Raw genomic sequence first — 26112 nt, 5'->3', positions numbered from 1 at the left:
TTCGTATACTTTTTTAACGAGATCTTGTCAGCCTAAACCACAGTGTTTAAAGAGTTTTTAAAAAGTGAGAAATACTAACAGAGAAAATCAGATCTGTTTTGTAGTAATACAAAACAGTTCTCCAGTTTCTCACTCAAATCATACACCTAGAGCCAGCACCCTCATATAGAGTGATTAGAAACTTCTGATAAATTCTCTTTAGTATTTTTCATGCTGTTTCTCATCCCACCCATTCTAATTTATTATTCAGACAGAACAGTGTACCAGTAATCCTAACCCTAACCTTACGATCAAGTGCAATCCAGCAGCACACCTGTCCTGCAAAGTTTCTGTTCTGGACACCTTGGGCACCCAGAACAGAAACAGTGGCAGTGTTTCTGGTTTGACTTCTGCTACTGTGCTACAGCGTGCTGGTTCCCCGTCTGTCCTGTGCGGTGGGAGGTTCTTCGTGAGCGTGGCAGACCCCCACCCTGCGTTGGGGACGCACACGCAGGAGCAACAGGCCACACAGCACACTGAAGAAGGAGGCGACCGGCGCCAGCAGGACGGACGGGCCATAGTGCACGAAGAGGTGGAGGCTGGCACACGTGGAGAACCGCCGCTGGAGGGCGTAGCGCTCCAACGATGATGAGCCCTGCACCCAGACAGCGAACAACACCACCACAGTCAGCTGCACGAGACCTGCAGACAGAGCCATAAGGTACAAGGGGGATTATGGAAGGAGCTTTCAAAAACTGGAGAGGGAGATGTTTGCAAGGAAGGAAGCAGAAAAAGCAAAATGTACTTATTATGTAAAAAAGAGTAATGAATTATTATGTAGTGTAAAAACAGAGTAATGAATTATTATGTAGTGTAAAAATGCAGCAATTATTATATAGTGTAAAAAAGCAGTAATTAATTATTATTATATAGTGTAAAAATGCAGTAATAAATTATTATGTAGTGTAAAAACTAATGAATTATTATGTAGTCTAAAAATGCAGTAATAAATTATGTAGTGTAAAAAAGCAGTAATGAATTATTATATCATGTAAAAGCACAGTAATGAATTATTATGTAGTGTAAAAATGAATCCATTTTACCCCCAGTTATGAAGAAAGCTCCTCCCGCTTTGTACAGACGACGGCTGGCCGTCGGGATCCCACAGACTATGAGGAACACAGCGATGATGACCAAGGTCAGGCCCAGCATGGACAGAAGGCACCAGTAAACCCTGTGCACTGGACAGCATAGCAGACAGGACTTCAGTGGACTAAACCTTACAGGACAATTCTGCTCTTATAAATGTGTTTCAGGCTTTTGAGGGTCAACTTCTCACCTGTTGTTGAAACTGGAGATAAAATGTGCTTTGTCTGCTCAGAAAGTGGAACATCAGAGAGATACGATGGCACACACTTCTTCTCTGATGCCTGGTTGGCTGTAAGAATTAGGACAGAAGAATATTTTCTATAGTACAGTTATTTTAAATCCTTCATAAGCACATTGGTGTCCTGCTGTGGTAACCTACTGATCCAGAAGTCCAGCATACTGTCCTCTTCTCTGTCCAGGTTCTTCAGATACGTGCATCTCCAGAAAATGCCTTCATGGTAGGACAGGAGTTTAGGACCACCTGACTCTTCTCGCAGACCATCCTTCACATTTTAAGTATTGTATTTTAATCTGACAGGAATTACTGTTCTTGTTTCATTTTAGTCTGGCAAAAATTACTGTTCTTTTTGATGTGAGTGTAAAATGGGGTTGCAGTACATGACATGCAAAAATCTTTCTGCTTCGTTCATTACAGCTATTTACTCAACACTAAGACTGTCAAGCTGCTAATGGGAATTACATTCAGTCTGTGAACAATTCATTGTATTTTGTAGTTTCTTAAGTCTGATCACGAAAGAATCCCATCCAGCTCTGATCTTGAACGGTTAGAATAGCCCTGCATCAGAGCACAAATTCACAGCTGTTCACAGTCTCAAATAGAACACCGGTTACTCTTGGGCTTCTGTTTACCAAGTGCATGCCATTTTAGTCCATTGTATCAGAGAAGTGACCCCAGTTAAAAGGACGGCTGTGTGCTACTTTCTTCTACCTTCCCTCACCTCTGTAATGACTCTTGGCAGCTTTGCTGGGATCTGGCCCTGTGAGTCACAGGCCTCGGTAGCCAGTAGCCAGTAGTCCGTGCTGAGAGACAGCAGGAGCAGAGCAAAGCCCAGAGCTCCGCAGAACCCGGCCAAGAAGTGCAGCACCGCTGGCCGCATGGTGCTGGAGCTCACACTCATTTACCTGCAGGATCTACCAAGCCTTGTGCCTGCCACAGTGTTGTCCATGTCCGTCTCTCTGCTTTGCCTATCTGACAGTTCAGTGTGTGAACTGAAATTGTATTTCTCCCCACCCCAAGTAATTATTTCTGGCTTACATCACTTACAGATCCCAGGCCAGTTTAAAAGAGAAGTGTGACATGGTTCAAAAATAACAGCTGCTAAAAAGAAGAGCTTGGCGTGCATGATTGACAAGTGTTGCTTTAGTCACAGTGCACAAGAAGGCAGTGCTGGATGAGGTCATGTTCAGCTGTATACAGGACAGGACTAAAAACAGTCCAAACAGAATCTATCATGTGTCACCAGCAGGGTAAATATAGCTGTAAAGTTTGTTCCAGTCTATTACAGTGGTAGCTGTGCCACTCATGGAAGATTACTTAAACTAACACATATTTCACACCCAAAAACACATGGTAAGTTTATGTGCTACAACAGTCAAGATCTGTAGAATTAACCTGAGGTCTTCAGTTTCTGAAATCTGACCAGAGTGCAGTTACTCAGAAGATCAACGTTCTCTGCAAGGAATATACACACATTGTTATATATGATCTATAACATTTACACATCATAAGTGGTAATGTGTGTATATACTTTGGAATGTGTACTTATATGATGTGTGCGTGTGTGTTAGTGTGTATGTATGTACCTGTGTGTCTGTTAATGTATATGTATGGACCAGTGTGTGTGTGTTAGTGTATATGTATGTACCAGTGTGTGTGTTAGTGTATATGTACGTACTAGTGTGTGTGTTAGTGAACTATACTATCTCAGGAACCCGGTGGAGGCTTTTGGTGCCACCCACAATCAAGCCAACAGTGACCAGAACACATGACTCAGGCACACACAAGGTGAGGTTCATGTACACATGCTGCCCTTTACAGCAAAAGTCAAAGTAAGTGGTCACATTATGCAACAATGTACACAAATATCAGCAGATGCACACAAATACCAGCAAATGCACACAACTCCCAACAGATGTACACGAATACCAACAGATGTACACATATACCAGCTGATGCCAGATGCCTTTGAAAAGGTTTTTGAACTGCAATTTACAATAAATATATACATACAGATATTGGCAGCTATATGCCGATAATAATAATAATAATAATAATAATAATAATAATAATAATAATAATAATAATAATAATAATAATAATAATAATAATTGCCTTTTACAGCACAGTTTACAAGGTTTTGTGAGAAGTGCTGCAGAAGTGGAAACAGTAGGAGACCCTGCCACATTACAGTGAGGAGTACCAGCAGTGACCACTTCAGTGTGTCACCAGGCCTGTGGGTCGGTGGGTCTGTAGAGTCTGTGGGTCTGTGGGTCTGTAGAGTCTGTAGAGTCTGTGGGTCTGTAGAGTCTGTGGGTCTGTAGAGTCTGTGGGTCGGTGGGTCTGTAGAGTCTGTGGGTCTGTAGAGTCTGTGGGTCGGTGGGTCTGTAGAGTCTGTGGGTCTGTAGAGTCTGTGGGTCGGTGGGTCTGTAGAGTCTGTGGGTCTGTAGAGTCTGTGGGTCTGTGGGTCTGTAGAGTCTGTGGGTCTGTGGGTCTGTAGAGTCTGTAGAGTCTGTGGGTCTGTAGAGTCTGTGGGTCTGTAGAGTCTGTGGGTCGGTGGGTCTGTAGAGTCTGTGGGTCTGTAGAGTCTGTGGGTCGGTGGGTCTGTAGAGTCTGTGGGTCTGTGGGTCTGTAGAGTCTGTAGAGTCTGTGGGTCTGTAGAGTCTGTGGGTCGGTGGGTCTGTAGAGTCTGTGGGTCTGTAGAGTCTGTGGGTCGGTGGGTCTGTAGAGTCTGTGGGTCTGTAGAGTCTGTGGGTCGGTGGGTCTGTAGAGTCTGTGGGTCTGTAGAGTCTGTGGGTCGGTGGGTCTGTAGAGTCTGTGGGTCTGTAGAGTCTGTGGGTCGGTGGGTCTGTAGAGTCTGTGGGTCTGTAGAGTCTGTGGGTCTGTAGAGTCTGTGGGTCTGTGGGTCTGTAGAGTCTGTAGAGTCTGTGGGTCTGTAGAGTCTGTGGGTCTGTAGAGTCTGTGGGTCTGTAGAGTCTGTGGGTCGGTGGGTCTGTAGAGTCTGTGGGTCTGTAGAGTCTGTGGGTCGGTGGGTCTGTAGAGTCTGTGGGTCTGTAGAGTCTGTAGAGTCTGTGGGTCTGTAGAGTCTGTGGGTCTGTCGAGTCTGTGGGTCGGTGGGTCTGTAGAGTCTGTGGGTCTGTAGAGTCTGTGGGTCTGTAGAGTCTGTGGGTCGGTGGGTCTGTAGAGTCTGTGGGTCTGTAGAGTCTGTAGAGTCTGTGGGTCTGTAGAGTCTGTGGGTCTGTAGAGTCTGTAGAGTCTGTGGGTCTGTAGAGTCTGTGGGTCTGTGGGTCTGTAGAGTCTGTGGGTCTGTAGAGTCTGTGGGTCTGTGGGTCGGTGGAGTCGGTGGGTCGGTGGAGTCTGTGGGTCGGTGGAGTCTGTGGGTCTGTAGAGTCTGTGGGTCTGTAGAGTCTGTGGAGTCTGTGGGTCTGTGCGTCTGTGGGTCTGATAGGTTTTAAAGTTTTGTCACAAGTCTGCTCCCCTTACCCACCCTGTCCTGCACAATACCCAGTGCTGACTGTATTTATACTCAGTACACCCACTAGATGACAATCAACCATGCCATTACATACACCCTCCTGAAATCCTGCTAAATGGAGGAAAATAATTCACAAAATTACACAAAATAATCTATATGTTAGAAAACAGTACAAGTTGTGACCTGTGTAATTCTCTTATGCAGTACTAATGACAAGAGAGGCCAAACTCCACAAAACACTCTAGAAGACGTACTGCACAACCTACCAACACCAATCTACAACCACACACACACACGCACACACACACACACACACACAACACCAACCTAGAACCGCAACATACACAAAACCAACTTACAATCACACACACACACAATGCCAACCTACAGCCACACACACACAACACCAACCTACAACCACACACACAAACGCACACAACACCAACCTAAAACCACACACACACAACACCACCCTACAACCACAACATACACAACACCATCCTACAACCACACACACAACACCAACCCTACAACCACACACACACACACAACACCAACCTACATCCACAACATACACAAAACCAACCTACAACCACACACACACACAACACCAACATGCAACCATACACACATACAACACCAACCTACAACCACAACATGAGAGACTAGACTATACTGTACCCGTACCAAATCAGAATCAGACCAGTTCTTCTTCACCTGATCATAGTTGTGGATTAAGAATTCCACTGGAATTATTTATATTGGTAAATGTCAAGGATGGAAAACATTTAGGACATCTGTTTGCTGAAGACATAAGACAGCCCAAGTGTCAGTCAGATGTGAGGACATCAAACTGCCGGACTTGTGTACACTTACAACAAATAACCACGCGGTGGCAGCACAACATTACCTTAATCACAAGCACATAGATCATGGGGTGGGCGTTTATAATGGCAAAAAAAAGGATTGAAACACATGTAGTATATGAGGAAATATAAAGAAATGTTGCACTAATTGTATAGCCTTTATTCGTGGGAAACGCAGTGATGTGGTATATAAATAATGGTTTCGTATATGGTGCAGCAGAAGTACATCTTCAGACCCACAGACGGGCCGTGTTCAGACTCACGTGTCCTAATACATGGAGGTTATTACATAGTTATTGCTGTCCTCACAGCCTATATAGAAACATTACATTAAATGACAAGAAAATGTGCGTTTATATTTAATTTGTTTTTAAAACATTATGACATCGTGCTGGCCAAGCTGCACGTGCGGTCGCAGGCTGGGCGTGCGCAGGGGGCGGGTCCAGCGCCGTGACGTCACACGGGGCGGGGCGAGTGTGCAGTGGCGCAGGCAGCGGGGTCCTGTCTTCAGGGCTGAGAGTGTGTGGGTTTGTGCGGATACAGGCGGACTGACGGCGCGGATTGTGTGCGGGTCTGTTAGGACACCGAGACGGACTGAAGGCGCGGAGTGTGTGCGGGTCATGGACTGACCCCGGGACGCAGTGAGCCGTAAGTTCGTGCGGCCTTAGCGTGTGTAAAGGTGTAGAAACGTCGCGTGTGTCTACAGAGACACGTTTATCTCAGTGCGGTGCGTTAGCTTATCTTAGCTTTTTTTATCTTAGCTTAGCTTATTTTAGCTTAGCTACTGGCTGCGCAGTTAGGACAAACTTAGATGACTTCGTTGGCCTGCTATGTTCGTGTTCGTGTTTGACATTTCGCCCGTGGCTTCAATGTGTACTGGGTCCAGGGCTCTGGGTTCGTTATTGGTCAGAATAGCGCTTTTCATACAGTAGTTTAGATGGAGTTAAGTCCAGCTTGCCTTATGTTTTATGAAGGTATGATCATAAAAGCTTGTGTTGTGTGGAGAGGTTTTCAATTTTAGTTATGTTTTATGAAGGTATGATCAACAGACCAGTCCAAACCAGCTAACATACTATTTCAGCTGTGTATCTTCACTTGGACTATAAACAAGTGTTTAAGGTGAACAGTGTCTTTTCCTTAGTGTCTCCGTCGGCTGAACTTTGCTATTGCAGGCTCTGTATTGATCAGTCATCTTTTATTGATCTTTATTGACCGGTGATCTTGACTGGACACTGATCTTTATTGATCAGTGCTGTGTCTGGTAGCGACTACAGTCCTGCAGTACCTTTTACTGGCATTGTCAAGTGATCACACAGTTGCTGACAGGCTGTTGCATAAACGTGAGAGAGAACAGTGTTCTCGCTACTCTGTTAGCGGAGTTGAGCTAGCTGCACGCGTTTGACAGGAAAACGAGACCCCGCCTACAAGCTTGTTATGAACAGATTCTTAACATCAGGACAAAACTGGCTAATGACTGTTTAGCCTAATCCACATGAATGTAGACTGGATGATGGCTCCTGATTTAATGTGTTTTTTCCACACCACAACCACACAAGGATTTCGCATCATATTACGGTTAATGTAATCCAGACTGACTCTCTTCAGGATCTACAGTGACCTTTTGGGCAAACTGTTTTCTTGTTGGTTGAGACTGGCTTTTTGACCCTGTTACTAAGCCAACAGAATCCACCCCTGGACCCAGTCTAGCCTCTCAGGGTTCCTGGTTAATCTGGGTTTAGTTGTGCTACTGAGGCTACAAGGTTTAGCTGTGGAGATGAGATCCCTGATGGGGTCAGAATTCTCCCTCTGCCTCAGGCTGGCAAAGCCTTCCATCTGCCCCGCCCTCTCCGCCCCGCCCCTTCTGCTCTGCACTATATAAACAGGGATGTAAGGATTTCATGTTAACTTTAGGACATGCATGATCCATCTTTTTCTCTTTTAATAAGCATGCTGTGTTTATGAATCCTTTCTCTGCAGACTCTGTTAGTCCCACACACTGCTGTTGTCAAGCATTATTCATGACACAGTCTCTCTTATTCCAGAGACTGGAGCTTTCCGTCTTCACAGTGCTGGTTTTCCTGAGCAGACCCAGGTTTCCACTGGTTGAGAGCAACATGATTCCGTATCTGGATGTAGGCGTCCGCAATCCAGAAAATGAATTCGGAATACACTCTGGTTTTGCATATTTAGCTTTGAAGGCGAATCTAAGAATCATCCATCCAGAATTGACTTGTTCAAATTTCAAGGACCACTGATGATTCAGTGCTGCTATTTTTTCACTTGTTCTCGCGTTTTTAGTTATAAATGACAGAAAAGCGAGTAAATGAGTTTTCATTATGACAGCAGGGCACCACCCTTTGACCTCTTGTGTCACAGGCTTGTTGGTTCTAGACAAGAACACAGCCAATGTTGTGGTCAAGAATTTTTCTGTTTTGTTGTTGTTTGTGTGGTTGAAAAGCGTGGACCCGTTCCAGCCTGTCAGACATGCTGTACTCAGCTTGGTGTGTTTTCAGGGGCCTGGTTCTGGTCTGACCCGAGTTTTTGCACATTTGATGTGCAGCTAGGCAGCCGAGAGTTAAACCCACACAGGGCTATGAGCAGATCTGGTGCGGTCCTCCCACCTGAGGCTCCGAGGCACAGTTCTGTGCTGGGGGAGGCACCCGTGTTGCACAACAGACCTCCCAATGTTGAGGAGTTCCAGGAATGGGAAACATTCTGGTTTAGAAACCATGGCCTATAGAGTGAGGAGATCAGGAACCTTCTCTCTCAGTCCCCGACAGCATGGGACATACTGATGACGGAAAACTACCATCAGCTGTGTGACCGGAGAAGTTCGGTGACTGACGGCCTTAATCTGAATCCTGTCAGAAACTGCAGGCACAGAGAGAGAAAGAAATGTGGAACACATTATTCATAACCATTGTGTTTGTGTACAGGTTTATCCTGATTAGTAGTTAGTTGAAGAGTGCGTAGATATGTTTAAAAGGCCTCTGAAATGGAAAGTTAGTTTTAAAAATAGAAACTACTCCACTGTTTGTATTACTGAGTCCAATGTTTTATAGACTTGGGGATATTCTGTACCTGCATTGTGTGCAGTTTTAAGTTCCTGTCTGCTAGTCTCTCCTTTGTGTCATTTTTTGTAAGCTGGAGATGGAATCCAAACAGAAACCAGTGTCTGAAAATGGAGAAAAGGAACTGTAGGAAAAGCCCAGCTTTCTGCTTGTTCTTCGCTCAGTGGCATTCGAACATGTGTGTGTCAGCAGTGACCTTTAACATGGCATCCCCGTCACATGGTCCAAAAGGCAGTGCGGTCTTTAATAGTTTAGCTGAGTTGAGATGGGATAAAGAACCTCTCTGTGCTGTACTGTGGTGTTAACACAAACCTTTGAAACCTTCTTTTCTTACAGTGCCGTTATGCAAGAGTTTTTTTATTCTCCTATATTCAAACAATTTCCTCTGGGCTTCATGTTGGTACTCTGTATGTGTGCACGGATGTGTATGTACATGGAGACACACACACACACACACACACCTGTCAACATGCCTAGTATGCCTTATTTTTGCTGACTTATCATTCTTTCTGTGACTAGCAGAACAGGCACTAGCACCTTCCAGTGATGTCATTTACAAAATTCTGGTCATCGTCTGTGCTGTGGGTTGCATCATTGTTTACTTTAGGCCGATCTGTTCCTTTGAACCACTACACGCCTGGTCTGCCATGATGACTTGCTGGGTTGTTTTCAAATTTCAGCTGTCAGTGCCCTTAAGAGAGACTTCCTGTAATTCCCAGGAAGGAGGAGCTGATGTGATGAGCATTGAAGTACACCTTATGCTCACCGAGTCGTTTCACGGGAGGGCAGAGTGCAGCCGTAGCTTGGTACCGGCACATGAAGGGCAGCTGTCTAGTGGAGTGTCTCTGCATCATCACTGTGCTCCTGGCTGTCTTTATGAAACTCACTGAATGGTTTTGTCAGTGTGTAGCCTGATGGCACATATCGACATATTGATCACAGTGCGGCATGGTGGGAAATGTCGTTCACTCTGAGATACAGTATCTCTGCTGTGGAACACTGATATTATTGGCCAAGCAGGTCAGAATTGTGCGTGTGTGTGTGTGTGTGTGTGTGTGTGTGTGTGTGTGTGTGTGTGTGTGTGTGTGTGTGTGTGTTGCCTCAGGGAGAACAACTGATGCTCATTTTCATTTGAAAGGGTTACAGCTGTTGCTGTCTTTCAAGGAAATTATGCATGCTTCATTCTGAGTAAGAGAGCTCCTGAAGGGACAGGACTGTTGCTTTCAACACAAACACACACACACACGCAGCGCAGGCCATCTGGAGATTGTGGGCAAGGCAGCAGCTCATCAGGGCTGGCTGCACAGAGATGCGTGATGGGCACGCCTCCGCGCTGTGGGCGGAGCATGCAGCCGGTGAGAATGATGTCATGAGTCAACCTAGATGTTCAGATCCTTCTGGTTTACATCTGACAGCGGATCCAGGTCCGCCAGAGGCCGTGGGTCAGGACACACTTGCCCTTTCGTGGAAAGCAGAAGTTTGCTGTTCTGTAATATTTGAAGGTGATTGTGTTGTATAAACAAACAGAAACACTATTGTGCCCTTTAGCAGTAGTTCTTGTTACTTTGAGTTTATGGCCTCTTCTGTGATCTGTCAAGAACAGGAAGTGACCTGTTGCTTTCGTCAGTGTAAAAGGAAGAGAATGAACCTTCCTGTCGCAGTGCAACATCCGCTGTTATGCAAAACTGACACCTTTGTAATTAATTCTACTTGCTGTATGTTTTCTTGTTGTAAAATGCACTTGTGTGTTGATGTGATATGACTGTGTGGGGGTGACACTGTTCTAAATGTTATGTAAGCAGAAGGAACAAAAGGGCTAAAGTGGAGAAAAGTGCAGCTCTGCTTTTTAGTGTGGGAGTGTTGAGAGATACAGTGGCAGATCTGAGGGAGGACAAGGTCGGTTGTTTGTGTGTGTGTGAGCAGACAGACAGAAACTGAAAGAGGGTTTTCCCCTGTATGGTTTTTGTGCTCTGTTCTGTGGAAAATGTGATCCTTCAAGCACATTTAAATTTACAGCATTTATTTGATGCTTTTATCCAAAGCATCTTACAATTATGACTGAGTACAACTTGAGTAATTGAGGGTTAAGGGTGTTGCTCAGGGGCCCAACAGTGGCAACTAGGCAGTGGTGGAACTTGAACCAGCAACCTTCCGATTACAAGACAAGTACCTTCAAAATAAACACACGCACACACGTTCTCTCCTGAGGGATGTGTGCAGGTGGGCGGGGGAGATCAGGGTTCGTTTGGGTGTATCTGCACACACAAACGCCTCCGTACTGAAACTGTGAGTTTGAGGAAATTGAAAACCAAGACTTTTGGTTCTAACTCTAACATCTGCTCTCGCTGGTCACTACAAGTGTGGTCATGTTTACAGTTAACAGCAATGACATAATGTTGCATACTGTTTTAGTAATTGCCTAACCTTGGCCATGCGGACTAAACACTCTCTGATAGTGATTTGCAGGCCATCACAGGACATCCTGTCTGTGAGTTATACTTCCATGTGTTTCTTATTTTATGTTGTCCAGTCCTCCTTGTACTGTGGCCTTGTTCAGAGCTGAACTAATGACTGCAAGCTCTTCAAGTTATTTAAGGGCTGTCGTCATGACAACCATTATCTCAGTTGGAGCATCTAAAAGTGTCTTCCTAGTGTCTTCCAGGCACTTACCTGGAAATCCATGTGGGACATAACACACACCGACATAACACACACCAGCATAACACATACCGACACGACCAGGCAGGAGGCTCCAGAGTCCTTTTAGTCTTTGCTCAGCCGAGACCCAATCAGACACTATAGCTATACCCAATCAGACACTATAGCTATACCCAATCAGACACTATACCCATAGCCAATCAGACACTATAGCTATACCCATACCCAAACAGACACTATAGCTATACCCATACCCAATCAGACACTATAGCTATACCCAGTCATACACTATAGCTATACCCATACCCAAACAGACACTATAGCTATACCCAGTCATACACTATAGCTATACCCATACCCAATCAGACACTATAGCTATACCCAATCAGACACTATAGCTATACCCAGTCATACACTATAGCTATACCCAATCAGACACTATAGCTATACCCAATCAGACACTATAGCTATACCCAGTCATACACTATAGCTATACCCATACCCAAACAGACACTATAGCTATACCCAATCAGACACTATAGCTATACCCAATCAGACACTATAGCTATACCCAGTCATACACTATAGCTATACCCAGTCATACACTATAGCTATACCCATACCCAAACAGACACTATAGCTATACCCAAACAGACACTATAGCTATACCCAAACAGACACTATAGCTATACCCATACCCAAACAGACACTATAGCTATACCCATACCCAAACAGACACTATAGCTATACCCAAACAGACACTATAGCTCCATGTCTGTTTCTTGTTTTGTTTTGAAGTGCGTTTAATGACTTTGCCCCCTAGTCCATACGCTCACCCCTGAAGAGACATCTCCAGTTCCAATATGTGGGCCAGTTTTTGTGAAGTGTGTCAGGCAGTCTGTGGGGATAATCTGAAAAAGCTCTCCCAAGCTTCTCGCTCTAGTTCACAGGGCTTTGAGAAACAGCACTCACCAGGATCTATATATGGCCCTCTGACTCGTTTCCAGCCTCTCTCTCGTTAACTCTGAGTTTAGGTTTTAGGTTTACGGTGGGGGGGGGGCAGTGGCGTGGGCATCCGCGCCAGCCGTCATGGGCACAGAGCTCTACCTTCTCAATACTGCTTGCATTCATGCGCAGGGCAGCCATTATCCTGTTTGTGAACAGGAAGGTTTGACATTGTTGTAGTTTTTGTAATGTTGGGTGTCAGGTCGTGTTGTCACCATGGAGACTGCCACCTTTCCAATTTCATCAGTTTATTGTATCCTGGAGGGCGAAGTCTGGAATGTACAGATGCTTGACGTTCTCTGTGAGTGGGAAAAATCCAAATGCCCCACAGACATGATGCCGGTAGTCCTGGATGAAGGCAGTGATGTCAGAGACCTCTGAGCTTAACCAGATAAACCAGCTGAAGCGTCTAGTGGCTGGTGAGGTGGCGGAGTCTCTACTTAATGAGGCCGTCTCAACTGCTGTTCATTCCAGGTCGTTTTCACAGAGAATATTGTAACGGTAAACGGTGAGAAGGCGGACGCATATGCGGAGAAGAGCGAGATTTATTAGGTCGTTAATCGGAGTCGTTGTACTAGTCCAGGGTTATAGAGCCAATACGGAGGTCACTAGAATATATGATAATACAAAAACAAAGGCAAACAGGGGAATCCGGCTATAACAAAAGACACTAGGAAAACCCAGGGCTAAGAAACACGAAGGCTAGGAAAAACAGACGGGCTTTGTAACATCCAAACATTCAATACAACCACATAAAAGGAAACATTCAAATAAACAAATAAACACAATGAAGTAAACAACCACAAAGAACACAGAAATGCAATGAAGCAAACACAAATGTAATGAACAGCAAAAGACACAGGAAACAAGGCAGGGTCTAAATACCTGAACTAAACGAGGGGCAGGTGTGGAAAATCAAACGAGGGGCGGAGAAAACGAAACGATGGCATGGAACTAAAATACACAAGACAGGGAAAACATGGAACACGGAAGCTGGGAGGGACTAATCGTAACAAATACGTTAGCATTAGTAGGTAGTAGGTTATTGGTCTATAGTAGAGTATTTGTCTGTAATAGGTTATTGGTCTGTAGTAGGGTATTTGTCTGTAGTAGATTATTGGTCTGTAGTAGGTTATCAGTCTGTAGTAGGTTATTGGTCTGTATTGATTTGGCCCATGTTGGGGTCCTTCGTGACCAGTACTGTGCCGCGTTCAGCCCAGATGGGAGTGAGTATTTAGCAGCAGGTTCATTTGTTCTGTGAGTGAGTCATGCAGAACTGTTAGTTTCTGTAGCCAGTATTGGGCTGCCCAGTTCTTCATGTTTCTGACTTGCTCTTGGACATCTACCGTTATAACACTGTTTCCTCCTCTGAGACGTTTAGGTGCTCTGCTTTGACATCTCCTAACCACTGAGCACGGCTGTTTCAGCTCTGGGCAGATCCACAGTCAGGGTTCTGTAGCACTGCAGCTGAGAGGATTCATTGGTTGATTGGCAAAGAGGGCATTGGCAGCAGGGGCGTGGCCAAGTGTAGTCTGAAAGACCGTCAGAGAGATGGTCCAAGTGAACCAGTGGGTAATTAGTGTTGGATGTCTTATTGTGGGTAGCCTCTTTTAACCCACATTTCTTTTCTAGTGGGTGACCAGAAGCAAGTGCCCTGTGTGTGTTTGTTGTCTCATTACCTTTTCTTGTGTTTTATTATCATTAGTTGCAAGATTTTGTTTTTTAATTAATAAAGGATTAATTTATTTTATTTATGTCATTTATCTGATGCTTTTATTCAAAGCAACTTACAATTATGTCTGAACACAACAACTTGGCAGTGGTGGGGCTTGAACTGGCAACCTTCTGATTACAATTCAAGTACCTTAACCACTTACCTGGAAAATATCACAGACGGACTTCACTCTTTTGGCGTCTCTTTCGTGTATGTCTGAATGCCAGTGCTGTCAGCCTTAGTTTAGCGGACTCTAGATGCTCAGTAATGGTGCACCCATTAGAACTTGTATCCAGACACCTGGAGCTGTGGAGATCATCATCTCATAGACCTCCAGGGTTCTGAGTTGTCCAGTTTTGTTGCTCATATTAGTGTAGCAAAAACACCTTTACCCCAGGGGGGTTGTAGAACATTGGTCCGCAGCGACATATCTCCATGGAGATGAGCAGTGGAGTGGACTGACATGTCTGATGTCTCTCCAAGCCAGAACTTGGTTGAGGCTCGAGACTCTTTCTGCCCCACCTACAGAAACCATCAGCTGCTTTAGTCACTCTTAATAAGGTGCTTAAAGTCTGCTGATCATGTCTTCTCCTTTAAAAAGAAGATTAGAGCGGTACTGTGTAGCCCTCGTCCCATGTGACTGTGGTAGGAGAGAGGACTCGGTCCCGTTAAGGAGAGAACGGTTTGCGTGACTGGATGGTGGTCTTTGTTGTGCAGGGGCCTGGTACAGAAATGCAGGCAGCAGTTGCCTAGAGATCTTGTCTATACTGCAGGGTTTCAGCACATATAGTGTGTTACACCAGACCACAGTCTCACAACTAGCAGATGGTGTCAGCGAAAAGTATGACTGACTACATCAGAATTGAAAAAAGTGTGTTTGAATGATGAACAAACTGACAGGAAGTACTCAGTAATTTGAAAACTCTTTCTCTCACACATTCTCTGTTTTTGCCTCTCTCTTTCTCCACCCCTCTGTCTCTCCCCCTCCCTCCCTCCCTCTCTCTCTCTCTTTCTCATTCTCTCTCTCTGTCTCTATTTCTCTTTCCCAATCCACCCTCCCCCCCTCTCTCTCTCTCTTTCTCATTCTCTCTCTCTGTCTCTATTTCTCTTTCCCAATCCACCCTCCCCCCCCTCTCTCTCTCTCTCTCTTTATCTTTCTCTATCCTCCCTCTCTTTCTCCTTCTCCATCCATCCATCCATCCATCCATCCATTCCCCCCCCACGCACCTCACCACCGCTTATTTGAGAATGCTAGTGATTCAGCTGGATGTGTTTGATGAAGAGGAGGGGCTTCTCCATTGCTGAAGAGTTTGACCAGTGCTGTCTCTTAAGCACCTCTGTAGTGACTGTGATTTCTGAGGACAGAGACCAGGGGAGCAGGGCGGGCTTCCCTGCAGTTACCAAGTGAATACAGAAGGCACTGAAAGAAGGAAGTAGATATGATTAGAAGGAAAAAATGCAACCAGTAATCTCTTCTTTATTCCTCCATTCTTTCTCTTTCTCTTTTTCTTTACTGTGTCTCTTAACCAGGAACTCGACCAAGACTCACTCATGCTCGCTCTCTCTCTCACTCCATCTCGCATCCCTCTCACTCACTCACTCTGACTCACTATTTATTTACATGGTGTGCCATCTTCAGTGCTGTCCTTTTGACAGTCTGCATCACTTGTGTGGGGGTGTATATGTGTGTGTGTGTGTGTGCGCGTGTGTGTCAGTCTCAGCGTGCGCACACCTTTATTCCTAAAATAGAAAATGCGTGTTACACCTTTAGTCATAAAGTAGAAAATGCGCGTTACAGATTTATTCATAAAGTAGAAAATACACGTTACACCTTTATTCATAAAGTAGAAAATGCACATTTATTCATAAAAAATCCAAGTTCTGTGGCTGAGTCCAGTGAGAAACAATCAGAAATGATTTTGTTTCAGTGAATCATGGAGCTTCCATACACGTGGCAGTGAGAACAGGTAATGGTCTGTTGGAGAGCTGGGTTTGTCCCTGCGTTGTCCCTGTTCAGAGGGCCCTGAGCCCACAGACGTTCTCACATATGTTCTCTTTTATCTTCTATAACACTACGTTCATTTGGGTTGAAATGTGTTTCTTTCTCTTCTACAGTTTCAGCTCAAGAAGGTAGCTGCCTCAGCCTTACCCGGAGGAGTGTGTTCTCAGGGGGCCGTGAGACCCTTGATAGGATGTCTGCTAGAGAACGGCACCGTCCCTGGTCTGTGTACCGGGCCAGCACCCTGGACATCTCCACGGAGATGCTCAATCTTGCACTAGCCGGTCAGTAAAGCACTGTAGGTTGTGTGCACATGCAGTACATTTAATGCAGACAAAGTCAGCATGAATCAGAAAGCAGAATGTATATTAATTCTAAACCATGTTGTGTTTCTGAGGGAACAGGTAAAACATATGACCAATGCATAGTCTTATCAAATGGCAGTTGATTGGATTATGAAGTGTCAGATCTGAACAAACGCATTATCGTGGAGCATAATGTGTCCATATTTTACCACTCTTTACCATTACATGGTGCTAGATGGTCAGTAGTCAGGTGGAGATTAATTTAGTAAGAGTTTAGTAAGGGGCCAAGCATTGCCAGGGTATCTGTATAGAGAATGACCTAATCAGATCAGTGTATCTGTATACAGAATGACTTTTACACATCAGTATATCTGTATACAGAATAACTGATACACATCAGTATGTAGGTGTACAGAAGGACTTATTCAGATCAGTATATCTGTATACAGAATGACTTATTCAGATCAGTGTATCTGTATACAGAATGACTTATACAGATCAGTTTGTCTGTATACCGAATGACTTATTCAGATCAGTGTATCTGTATACAGAATGATTATTCAGATCAGTATATCTGTATACAGAAAGACTTTTACAGATCAGTATATCTGTACACAGAATGACTTGTACACATCAGTATATCTGTATACAGAATAACTGATACACATCAGTATGTATGTATACAGAAGGACCTAATCAGATCAGTATATCTGTATACAGAATGAATTATTCAGATCAGTATATCTGTATACAGAATAACTGATACACATCAGTATGTATGTGTACAGAAGGACCTAATCAGATCAGTATATCTGTATACAGAATGAATTATTCAGATCAGTATATCTGTATACAGAATGACTTATTCAGATCAGTGTATCTGTATACAGAATGACTTATACACATCAGTATATCTGACAGAACTGCTGTGTCTATCCTTAGCAGCGTGTAGGTGAGTTGTGTTCTTAACTCTGTCCCAGCTAAAATGCCTCCTCTATAAGCTGGTCTTTGCCAGTTCTCCAACTTCTTCAAAATGTAATCTTCGAGCCACAGGGCCCGTTACCATGGTAATTAAGATATGGGGCACAAGGCTATGGGTAGTAAAAAAAACAAATCCACACCTAGCTGTTAGCTGGTGTTGGTGTGAACTTAATATTATTTTTTGCCCACTTTCTGTCCATAGCTACATAGTGGAACGTCAGAAATGGTTTCTAGGCAGACAGAAACCTCTGCAGAGTTATAAAGACTAGAGAAACAGGAATGGAATCCTCCCTGTGGATCATGAATAACATGACAAAGGAGTTAACAATGTAAAAATGTTCACTTTGGTTTCAGGTTGATTTGAAATTTGGAAAATTAACAACATACAGAGGCCAGAATTGGAACACGCACATGTTTTAGCATGTGGAGTTGCAGCAGCACTATCAGTGACTGGGCCATACGTTTATTATATTGGGCTCCATTGTTTGACATGTTTACTGTATTCTCACTTCAACAAGATTTCAACATGTGATGCTTAAGTAAAGGATTTGTTTATGTTCTTCAATTAAACGTGCTGGAAGTTGGATCTGACCTGACCTGCTTTGTTTTTTAGGCAACAGCCAGGACCCGGATGAGCCTGTGCTGGAGTTCAGCCTGGGTCAGTACTGTGTGTGTGTCTGTGTGTGTCTGTGTGTGTCTGTGTGTGTGTGTGTGTGTGTGTCTGTGTGTGTGTGTGTGTGTGTGTGTGTGTGTGTGCATCTGATTGGGTGCGTGTCTGTGTGTGCATCTGACTGTGTGCGTGTGTGTGTGCGTCTGACTGGGTGCGTGTCTGTGTGTGCGTCTGACTGGGTGCGTGTGTGTGTGCGTCTGACTGGGTGCCTGTCTGTGTGTGTGTGCGTGTCTGTGTGTGTGTGCGTGTGACTGGGTGCGTGTCTGTGTGTGTGTGCGCGTGTGACTGGGTGCGTATCTGTGTGTGTGTGCGTCTGACTGGGTGCGTATCTGTGTGTGTGTGTGTGTGTGTGTGTGTGCGTGTGACTGGGTGCGTGTCTGTGTGTGTGTGCGCGTGTGACTGGGTGCGTGTCTGTGTGTGTGTGTGCGTCTGACTGGTTGCGTATCTGTGTGTGTGTGTGTGTGTGTGTGTGCGTGTGACTGGGTGCGTGTCTGTGTGTGTGTGCGCGTGTGACTGGGTGCGTGTCTGTGTGTGTGTGCGCGTCTGACTGGGTGCGTGTCTGTGTGTGTGCGCGCGTCTGACTGGGTGCGTGTCTGTGTGTGTGCGCGCGTCTGACTGGGTGCGTGTCTGTGTGTGTGCGCGCGTCTGACTGGGTGCGTGTCTGTGTGTGTGCGCGCGTCTGACTGGGTGCGTGTCTGTGTGTGTGCGCGCGTCTGACTGGGTGCGTGTCTGTGTGTGTGCGCGCGTCTGACTGGGTGCGTGTCTGTGTGTGTGCGCGCGTCTGACTGGGTGCGTGTCTGTGTGTGTGCGCGCGTCTGACTGGGTGCGTGTCTGTGTGTGTGCGCGCGTCTGACTGGGTGCGTGTCTGTGTGTGTGCGCGCGTCTGACTGGGTGCGTGCATGTGTGTGTGTGCGCGTCTGACTGGGTGCGTGTCTGTGTGTGCGCGCGTCTGACTGGGTGCGTGTCTGTGTGTGTGTGCGCGTCTGACTGGGTGCGTGTCTGTGTGTGTGTGCGCGTCTGACTGGGTGCATGCATGTGTGTGTGTGCGTCTCACTGTATGTGTGCATGTGTGTGTGTGCATGTCTGACTGTGTGCATGTGCATGTGTGTGTACCTGTGGGTGTGTCTAGCCTGCAGTGATCTGACCACTCCGTCACTGGACCGTAAGCCAAGCACCTTTGTGTCTGTGAGCTGCACCACCCCCCCTCAGGCCTTCTGGACCAAGCACGCCCAGACAGAGACCATTGAGGTAATTCAGTGGCCACAACCCTCCAGCAGTTCCCCACCCACCAGCTATAGCAGTCTCATGCCTGTGTGGCGTGTTTTTCAGGGCACGGCCAACCCCTCCTTCCTGAGCAGTGTGGCCTTCTTCCCAGACTCTTTCATCAACCCACAGACTCAAATCAAACTCTGTGTGTACGACGTGAAGGACCGGTCCCATGGCACGGTGAGACACACACACACACACACACACACACACTTAAAAATATGAAAATGATCACTAATATTTTGTCTTCTCTCTCTCTCTCTCTCTCTCTCTCTCTCTCTTTCTCCTTCACTCACTCTCTCCCCCCCCACCTCTCTCTCTGTCTCTACAGATGTATTTACTGGGTTCAGTCATGTTCCCAGTGAAACATCTCCTTCAGGAGCAGACCCACACACTACTCCTCCCTCTCAGGCATGTGCTCACCTTCATGGCTCAAATCTACATTATTTTAAACTTTATTTAAACTACTGTTATTTTAAGCTTTATTTAAACTGCCATTATTTTCCTACATGTTCTGATTGCAATATGTTTGTTAATATTTTGAAAACACGACTTAAAGATGTGCTAAAGATCTTATTTGCATAAAGTTCTGTGATATCAGTATTCCAGAGGACAGTATTGTGATATTTATTAACAACTGATATATTGTGCAGCCTTAGTTTCACACTTCCAGTTGGAAGGACAGATAGATGCAAAGACAGACAGACAGACAGACAGAAAAAAGAAAGACACAGAAAGGAAGGAAGGAAGGAAGAAACTACCTACCTGCAGGTCTGCTGCAGTTGAAGAGCTCATACACTGACATTGTTCTGCCACTAACCTGCAGTTCTCCGGAGAATGCACAGGTAGGCAGCGTCACAATCATCGCCTGGCAACTGGAGGAGAAGCGGGAGCAGCAGGTGCCGGTCTCCCGGATACCGGACACTGTCAACGGCAGAGTGAGGCTCCACCCATCCAACCTCCTGCAGCCATACGCACATATAGGCTAGTGTGGGACATCTGTGTGTGTGTGTGTGTGTGTGTGTGTGTGTGTGTGTGTGTGTGTGTGTGTGTGTGTGTGTGTGTGTGTGTGTGTGTGTGTGTGTGTGTGTGTGTGTAACTCTTTTCCACAGACGGTCCTTGCCGTGGACGAGAGCCTGACTGAGTCCATGGGTATTCGAGCCAAACATGCATCCTTAAACAAAGATACATTCCTGCGATCAGGTGATCATGTCAAAGTCTGGGTCATAGGTCACAGTTCTTTATTTATTTACATTTAAAAATTCAAAATTAATTTTGGCAAATAAATATTTATTAAAAAAGCACTCCCTGAAAGTTACTGGTTATTAAAGAAGCTACTGGTGGTTTTGTGTGGTGGGACCAGACTGCCGCTGGGTTTCAACTGGGTTTCAGTTCCCTCCAGGACTGAGGCATGAAGCTGGCAGTGGACGACAGAGAACCCAGTCTTTACAGTGTTGTGCAGAGTGGCCTTTACAGTGTTGGGTAGAGTGTTGTGCAGAGTGGCCTTTACAGTGTTGGGTAGAGTGGCCTTTACAGTGTTGGGTAGAGTGGCCTTTACAGTGTTGGGTAGAGTGTACATGAACAAAATCTGTGGCATTTGTTGAAGTCACAGGATGGTGATGGTGAATTCCTCAAGATGCAGTGGTTGCCATGGTTGTGTGTTTGGCAGTGTTTGTGGCTGAACCAAACCGTGGTTGTGTGTTTGGCAGTGTTCGGCGGGACCATGTCCCGCACATACCGCTTCCCCACCACAGACGGCAATCACCTGCGCATTCTGGAACAGATGGCAGAGAGCGTGCTGTCACTCAACGTGCCACGACAGATCATCAGACTCTTACTGGAGGAGGATGCTGTCAGGTACACACACACGTACACACAGAAACACTCAAACAACAACTCACATGTACACACGTGTACACACACACATGCATATTTACACAATCTCACTCTCACACACGCATATAAACACTCACACAGTGTTATTTTTAGAGAGGAATTTAAAATAAATCAAATAAAATGTGTGTGTGTGTGTGTGTGTGTGTCAGAGTGTGTGAGCTAGAGCAGCTAGGAGAATTATCTCCATGCTGGGAAAATCTCAGACGGCAAATAGTGACTCAGTACCAGAGTGTAATCCTCACATATCAGGAGTCCCTACACGACCTCCAGGACTACAAAGGTACCGCTCACCCATACGGGACAAGCCAGTGTGTTGTTGAGTGTACGGCTGTTCCTCACACTGCTCACAGAGACTTGTCTGTGCCCTTTTTTCAGGCCCCTCCTTCAAAGCGAGTAGCCTGAAGGCCGACAGGAAGCTCGAGTTTATGCCCACGAACCTCCATGTCCAGAGGATGAGGGTGCAGGACGACTCTGGCTATGGTGATGGTCTCACCCTCCACACACACTCTTTACCACTCACTCACTCTCTCTCTCTCTCTCTCTCTCTCTCTCTCTCAAGCCAGCTCAGCTTGTGTGTGTGTGTGTGTGTGTGTGTGTGTGTGTGTGTGTGTGTGTGTGTGTAGGGCTCAGTGTTTATGTGGTAATGCTGAAACACACACACACGTCTCCTTATTAGGAAAAAACTCTCTGCTCTTCTCCAGTAAGCAACTGCTGTCACTCTGGCCCCATGGCAGGTGGATAACACAGAACAATATGAATGCGCGCGCGTGTGTGTGTCAGCTGTGTTATCAGTTACTGAACATGTCTCTCCTATTGGGAAATGGCCACGAGGCAATGCACTTTTCTTGTGGATCTGTGTGTGTAGATCACACCTACGATGTGGTGACAATCGGTGCTCCTGCGGCCCACTGTCAGGGTTTTAAGAACAACGGCCTGCGTAAACTCATCCAGAAATTTGAGGAGACCAAGAAGCAGTAAGTGCATGCTTGGGTCTGTCTGTCTGTATCTGTGTCTCTGTCTCTCCACGGGTCTGTCTGTCTGTCTGCATGGGTCTGTCTGTCTGTCTGCGTGGGTCTGTCTGCATTTGTTTGTGTGGGTGGGTCTCTCTGTTTGTGTGGGTGTGTCTCTGTGTGTAAGAAACACACAGAGTGGCAGAGAAGAAAAATTATGTGTGTGTGCGTCTACATGTGTGTGCATGTGAATAAGAGACATATAGAGGCAGCAAGGAAAGCCCACGTTCATGTCTGTCTCCGTGTGTGTGTGTGTGTGTGTGTGTGTGTCCTTCCAAGTGTGCATGTGTATATGCGTGTAAACGTTCATGCAAGTGTGTATGTAAATAAGAAACACATTGAGAGATCTGTCTGTGTGTGTGTCTGTGACCCTGTTTACATACCATCCATGTGTATCCCCAGTCCTGAACCTGTAGTTCAGCCATTATGGTGGTGTAGTTCTTCCCTTATGGTGTTGTAGTTCACCCATCATGGTGGTGTAGTTCTTTTTTTTTTTTTTTATTATTTTTTGCTGTTGTTTTTCCTAGGTGTTTTAGATGTAGTACATCAAGGACTTGGCTCGTCACTCATTCACATTTAACAATTTCTCTCTCACTCACTCATTTGCAACAGTTTGCTACCTCAGGCACTGTTAGCGCTGACAGCTTTATAGCTGTTTTATAATGACTGTAAACTTTTTCATTTGAGTTGTTTTGATTTCTGGCTCTTTAATTCCGTTATTTTCTGCCCAGCGTTTATGAGGAGGAACGGTGAGTCTGGGTTTGTGTTGTGTTTGTGCTCCTCTGTAGTCTTGTGCATGCACGTTCTCCTGGGTCCACTGCCTCTGTCCTCAGTGTATCATGTTGAACGCTGCAGGTCGTGCATGGTGCCTCCGCCTCCTGGAGCGATGCCTCTCACACTCACGTGCATGGGCTTTTAGGAGAAAAGCTCTTCCATTCATCCGTTCATCTGTTCATAAGTTGATCCTGCTGTCCTGGAGAATTACTGCAGCTGTTATATTTGGGTTGCTGAGCCCCATTGCATTCTGGGAGGGGAAATAGGGACATAGAAATGAAAAGATTCTGACAGTCCACACTCTCGCTGTCTCCGTGTGTGGGTGTGGGTGGGTGTGTGTGTGAGGGGGTGTGTGGGTGGGTGTGAGGGTGTGTGAGTGTTTTTGGGTGGGTGTGTGAGAGTGTGTGTGGGTGTGTGAGTGTTTGTGTGTGTGTGTGGGGGGGGTGTGGGGGGGTGTGGTGTGTGGGTGAGTGTGTGTGTGGGGGGGTAGGTGTGTGGGTGGTGTGTGTGTGTGTGTGTGGTGGGTGTGGGTGTGTGTGTGTGTGTGGGTGTTTGAGGGTGTGTGCACGCGCGCGCATGTGTACGTTCTTGTCCTGACATTCTATACAATCACTGTGTGTGTACATACATCCCTTTCGTGCATTTGTGTGTGTGTTTGAGAGCGTTTAATATGCGTTACCTTCTCTACGTCCTCTCAGAAGCACCTTGACCAGCTCCCAGTCAATCGTATACGTCCCTCAGGACACGGTCCGTGCCAAAGACATCATCTCACACATCAACACACTGAAGACTCAGGTCAGCTACTACGCCGAGCGCCTGTCCCGCGCTGCTAGGGAACACTCTGCCAACGGCCTGGAAAGAACGCTCACCATCCTGGCAGACAAGGTGGACACCAAGAATCCTCCTCTCCACCCCCGTATCTGTCTCCATATATCCTATCTCTGCACCCAGACAGACCAGTTCATCTTCCCTGTGGATGGGGCTGGATGGGTTCCAATGGGGTGTGATCATTACAGTTCCAGTTACAGCATTTATCAGACGCTTTTATCCAGAGCGACTTACAAAGTTCTTTGTCATTTTCTCATAGAATACATCCTAGTACCGTAGGTTAGAGTGCAATATACCAGTGAACTAGAATACTGTAGAAATTCAGGGATCACTGCTGATGACTAGAAGTGTGAAACACATATAAGCTCTTTTAACAGACAACAATCAGAGTTAGTCAACATAGGAGCAGTCAACATCAGTGTAATAAATACCCTACAATAAGGACTAGAGTTTTAGTTAGTCAACACAGGAGCAGGGTCAGTGGTCAGTTAAATATTCCACAAATAGAGGGGTCTTCACTCTGCGTTTGAACGACTGTAGGGGACAGAAAGAAAGAATTAATTGGGTATTGTCAGCATAGCAGTGGTAGGACAAGCCATGAGAAGATGTTACATCTTTTGAGACAACAGTAAACCTGTGCCACTACCCCTGGTGAGACGCCTCGGAGAGTGTGTGAATGAAAAGGCAGAGGACAGGCAGGCGGAGTCTCCTAGTTCTCAGGAGTCATCCAGGTCTGTTAGAGCCGGGAGGTGTAGCGAGTGGAGGGATGCTAGGCTGAGATGAAGTCATGCTTATGGACCGCTGGTTGGCAACACCAGAGCCCTCCAGACACCACGATCTGTGCCACACGAGGTTGCTGAGATTGCGTCTACGACGGTGATGATGTCGGAGATCTGGGGGTTTGTAGACAGGAGCTGTGAGACACATTTCCGATTGGAAAGATGTTTAGGTTTGTGTGGACATATGTGATGACAGTTTGAGAAAGTGTGAGGAAAAAAATTATACTTGGATAAGTTTGAGAGGTCCATCCTCAGTGTAGATCAGGAACTAGAAGAAAAGCACAACAAAAGCTTCTTCAGGTGTTGATCACTGCGGAGTCGTCCTAATTTAACAGATTAATAAGTGCCAAGTCCGCCCCCAATTCACACTAAGGCCCAGGCGAAACTACACCTGCAGCGAGTAATTACAGATAACAAGAAGCCTTGAATTGAACAGCAAGTAAACTCAGAGCCGATCTTAAGCAAGCAGGGGATAAACGCACAGCACACGCATCATTAGCTTCTTCTAACGAGAACACATCTGACGCAGGTTCTAGAGTCATGATATGATGGTGGGGGGTTGAATGCTTAACTAAGCTATTAATGTGGTTCATGTTAAAGCGTTTGCCATCATCATGGACATATGTGTCATTCTCCCAGACGCGCCAGCTCGTGACGGTGTGTGACTGCAAGCTGCTGGCATCGGCCGTGCAGGCGCTGAACGCCGCGCGACCCGACTACATCGCCTCGAAGACCTCGCCATCGGCCGATGCCGAGCACGTGGTCCTGCGCAATGATCAGGACACCCTGCTGGCCAAGTGGAGCGGACGCAACAGCCGCACCTCTCTGCCCACAGACTGGCACGAGGAGGAGTGGGTATGGACACACACACACACACACACACACACACACACAAGGAGGAGTGGGTATGGACACACACACACACACACAAGGAGGAGTGGGTATGGACACACACACACACACACAAGGAGGAGTGGGTATGGACACACACACACACACACACAAGGAGGAGTGGGTATGGACACACACACACACACACAAGGAGGAGTGGGTATGGACACACACACACACAAGGAGGAGTGGGTATGGACACACACACACACACACACACAAGGAGGAGTGGGTATGGACACACACACACACACACACACAAGGAGGAGTGGGTATGGACACACACACACACACACAAGGAGGAGTGGGTATGGACACACACACACACACACACAAGGAGGAGTGGGTATGGACACACACACACACACACACACAAGGAGGAGTGGGTATGGACACACACACACACACACACACAAGGAGGAGTGGGTATGGACACACACACACACACACACACAAGGAGGAGTGGGTATGGACACACACACACACACACACACAAGGAGGAGTGGGTATGGACACACACACACACACAAGGAGGAGTGGGTATGGACACACACACAC

General features: G+C 46.1%; 2 protein-coding genes across 13 annotated transcripts in view; one reads left to right on the top strand and one right to left on the bottom strand.

Moving 5' to 3' along the window:
• The window catches only part of tmem182b (transmembrane protein 182b), a 2628-nt gene extending 229 nt beyond the window's left edge, over nucleotides 1-2399 (bottom strand). The window contains exons 1-5 of the mRNA XM_027004698.3: nucleotides 2088-2399; nucleotides 1508-1631; nucleotides 1319-1417; nucleotides 1083-1220; nucleotides 1-681 (exon numbers count right to left, since the gene is read on the bottom strand). The exon at nucleotides 1-681 is cut by the window's left edge and continues 229 nt beyond it. Of these exons, the coding sequence (XP_026860499.2) occupies nucleotides 401-681; nucleotides 1083-1220; nucleotides 1319-1417; nucleotides 1508-1631; nucleotides 2088-2267 (822 nt within the window). The 5' untranslated portion in view covers nucleotides 2268-2399 and the 3' untranslated portion in view covers nucleotides 1-400. The remainder of the gene's footprint in view (nucleotides 682-1082; nucleotides 1221-1318; nucleotides 1418-1507; nucleotides 1632-2087) is intronic.
• Nucleotides 2400-6177: 3778 nt separating this feature from the next.
• Nucleotides 6178-26112, top strand: part of inpp4ab (inositol polyphosphate-4-phosphatase type I Ab) — a 44795-nt gene continuing 24860 nt past the window's right edge. For 5 of the 12 annotated variants that reach the window (XM_027004647.3, XM_027004643.3, XM_081710226.1 and 2 more), the window contains exons 1-15: nucleotides 6178-6355; nucleotides 16271-16438; nucleotides 18054-18098; nucleotides 19240-19358; nucleotides 19440-19556; nucleotides 19708-19787; nucleotides 20203-20314; nucleotides 20489-20579; nucleotides 21086-21233; nucleotides 21422-21552; nucleotides 21648-21752; nucleotides 22138-22246; nucleotides 23014-23031; nucleotides 23755-23941; nucleotides 25303-25518. In XM_027004647.3, the coding sequence (XP_026860448.2) occupies nucleotides 16348-16438; nucleotides 18054-18098; nucleotides 19240-19358; nucleotides 19440-19556; nucleotides 19708-19787; nucleotides 20203-20314; nucleotides 20489-20579; nucleotides 21086-21233; nucleotides 21422-21552; nucleotides 21648-21752; nucleotides 22138-22246; nucleotides 23014-23031; nucleotides 23755-23941; nucleotides 25303-25518 (1569 nt within the window). In that variant the 5' untranslated portion in view covers nucleotides 6178-6355; nucleotides 16271-16347. The remainder of the gene's footprint in view (nucleotides 6356-16270; nucleotides 16439-18053; nucleotides 18099-19239; nucleotides 19359-19439; nucleotides 19557-19707; nucleotides 19788-20202; nucleotides 20315-20488; nucleotides 20580-21085; nucleotides 21234-21421; nucleotides 21553-21647; nucleotides 21753-22137; nucleotides 22247-23013; nucleotides 23032-23754; nucleotides 23942-25302; nucleotides 25519-26112) is intronic. The other 7 variants (XM_027004649.3, XM_027004646.3, XM_027004652.3 and 4 more) reach the window with 5 other exon arrangements.

Source organism: Electrophorus electricus, chromosome 3, assembly GCF_041902795.1.
Source record: "Electrophorus electricus isolate QZ-2024a chromosome 3, ASM4190279v1, whole genome shotgun sequence".
NCBI classification, from domain to species: Eukaryota; Metazoa; Chordata; class Actinopteri; order Gymnotiformes; family Gymnotidae; genus Electrophorus; species Electrophorus electricus.
Note: the sequence above shows the minus strand (reverse complement) of the source record. Positions and strands in the feature narration are given on the sequence as shown.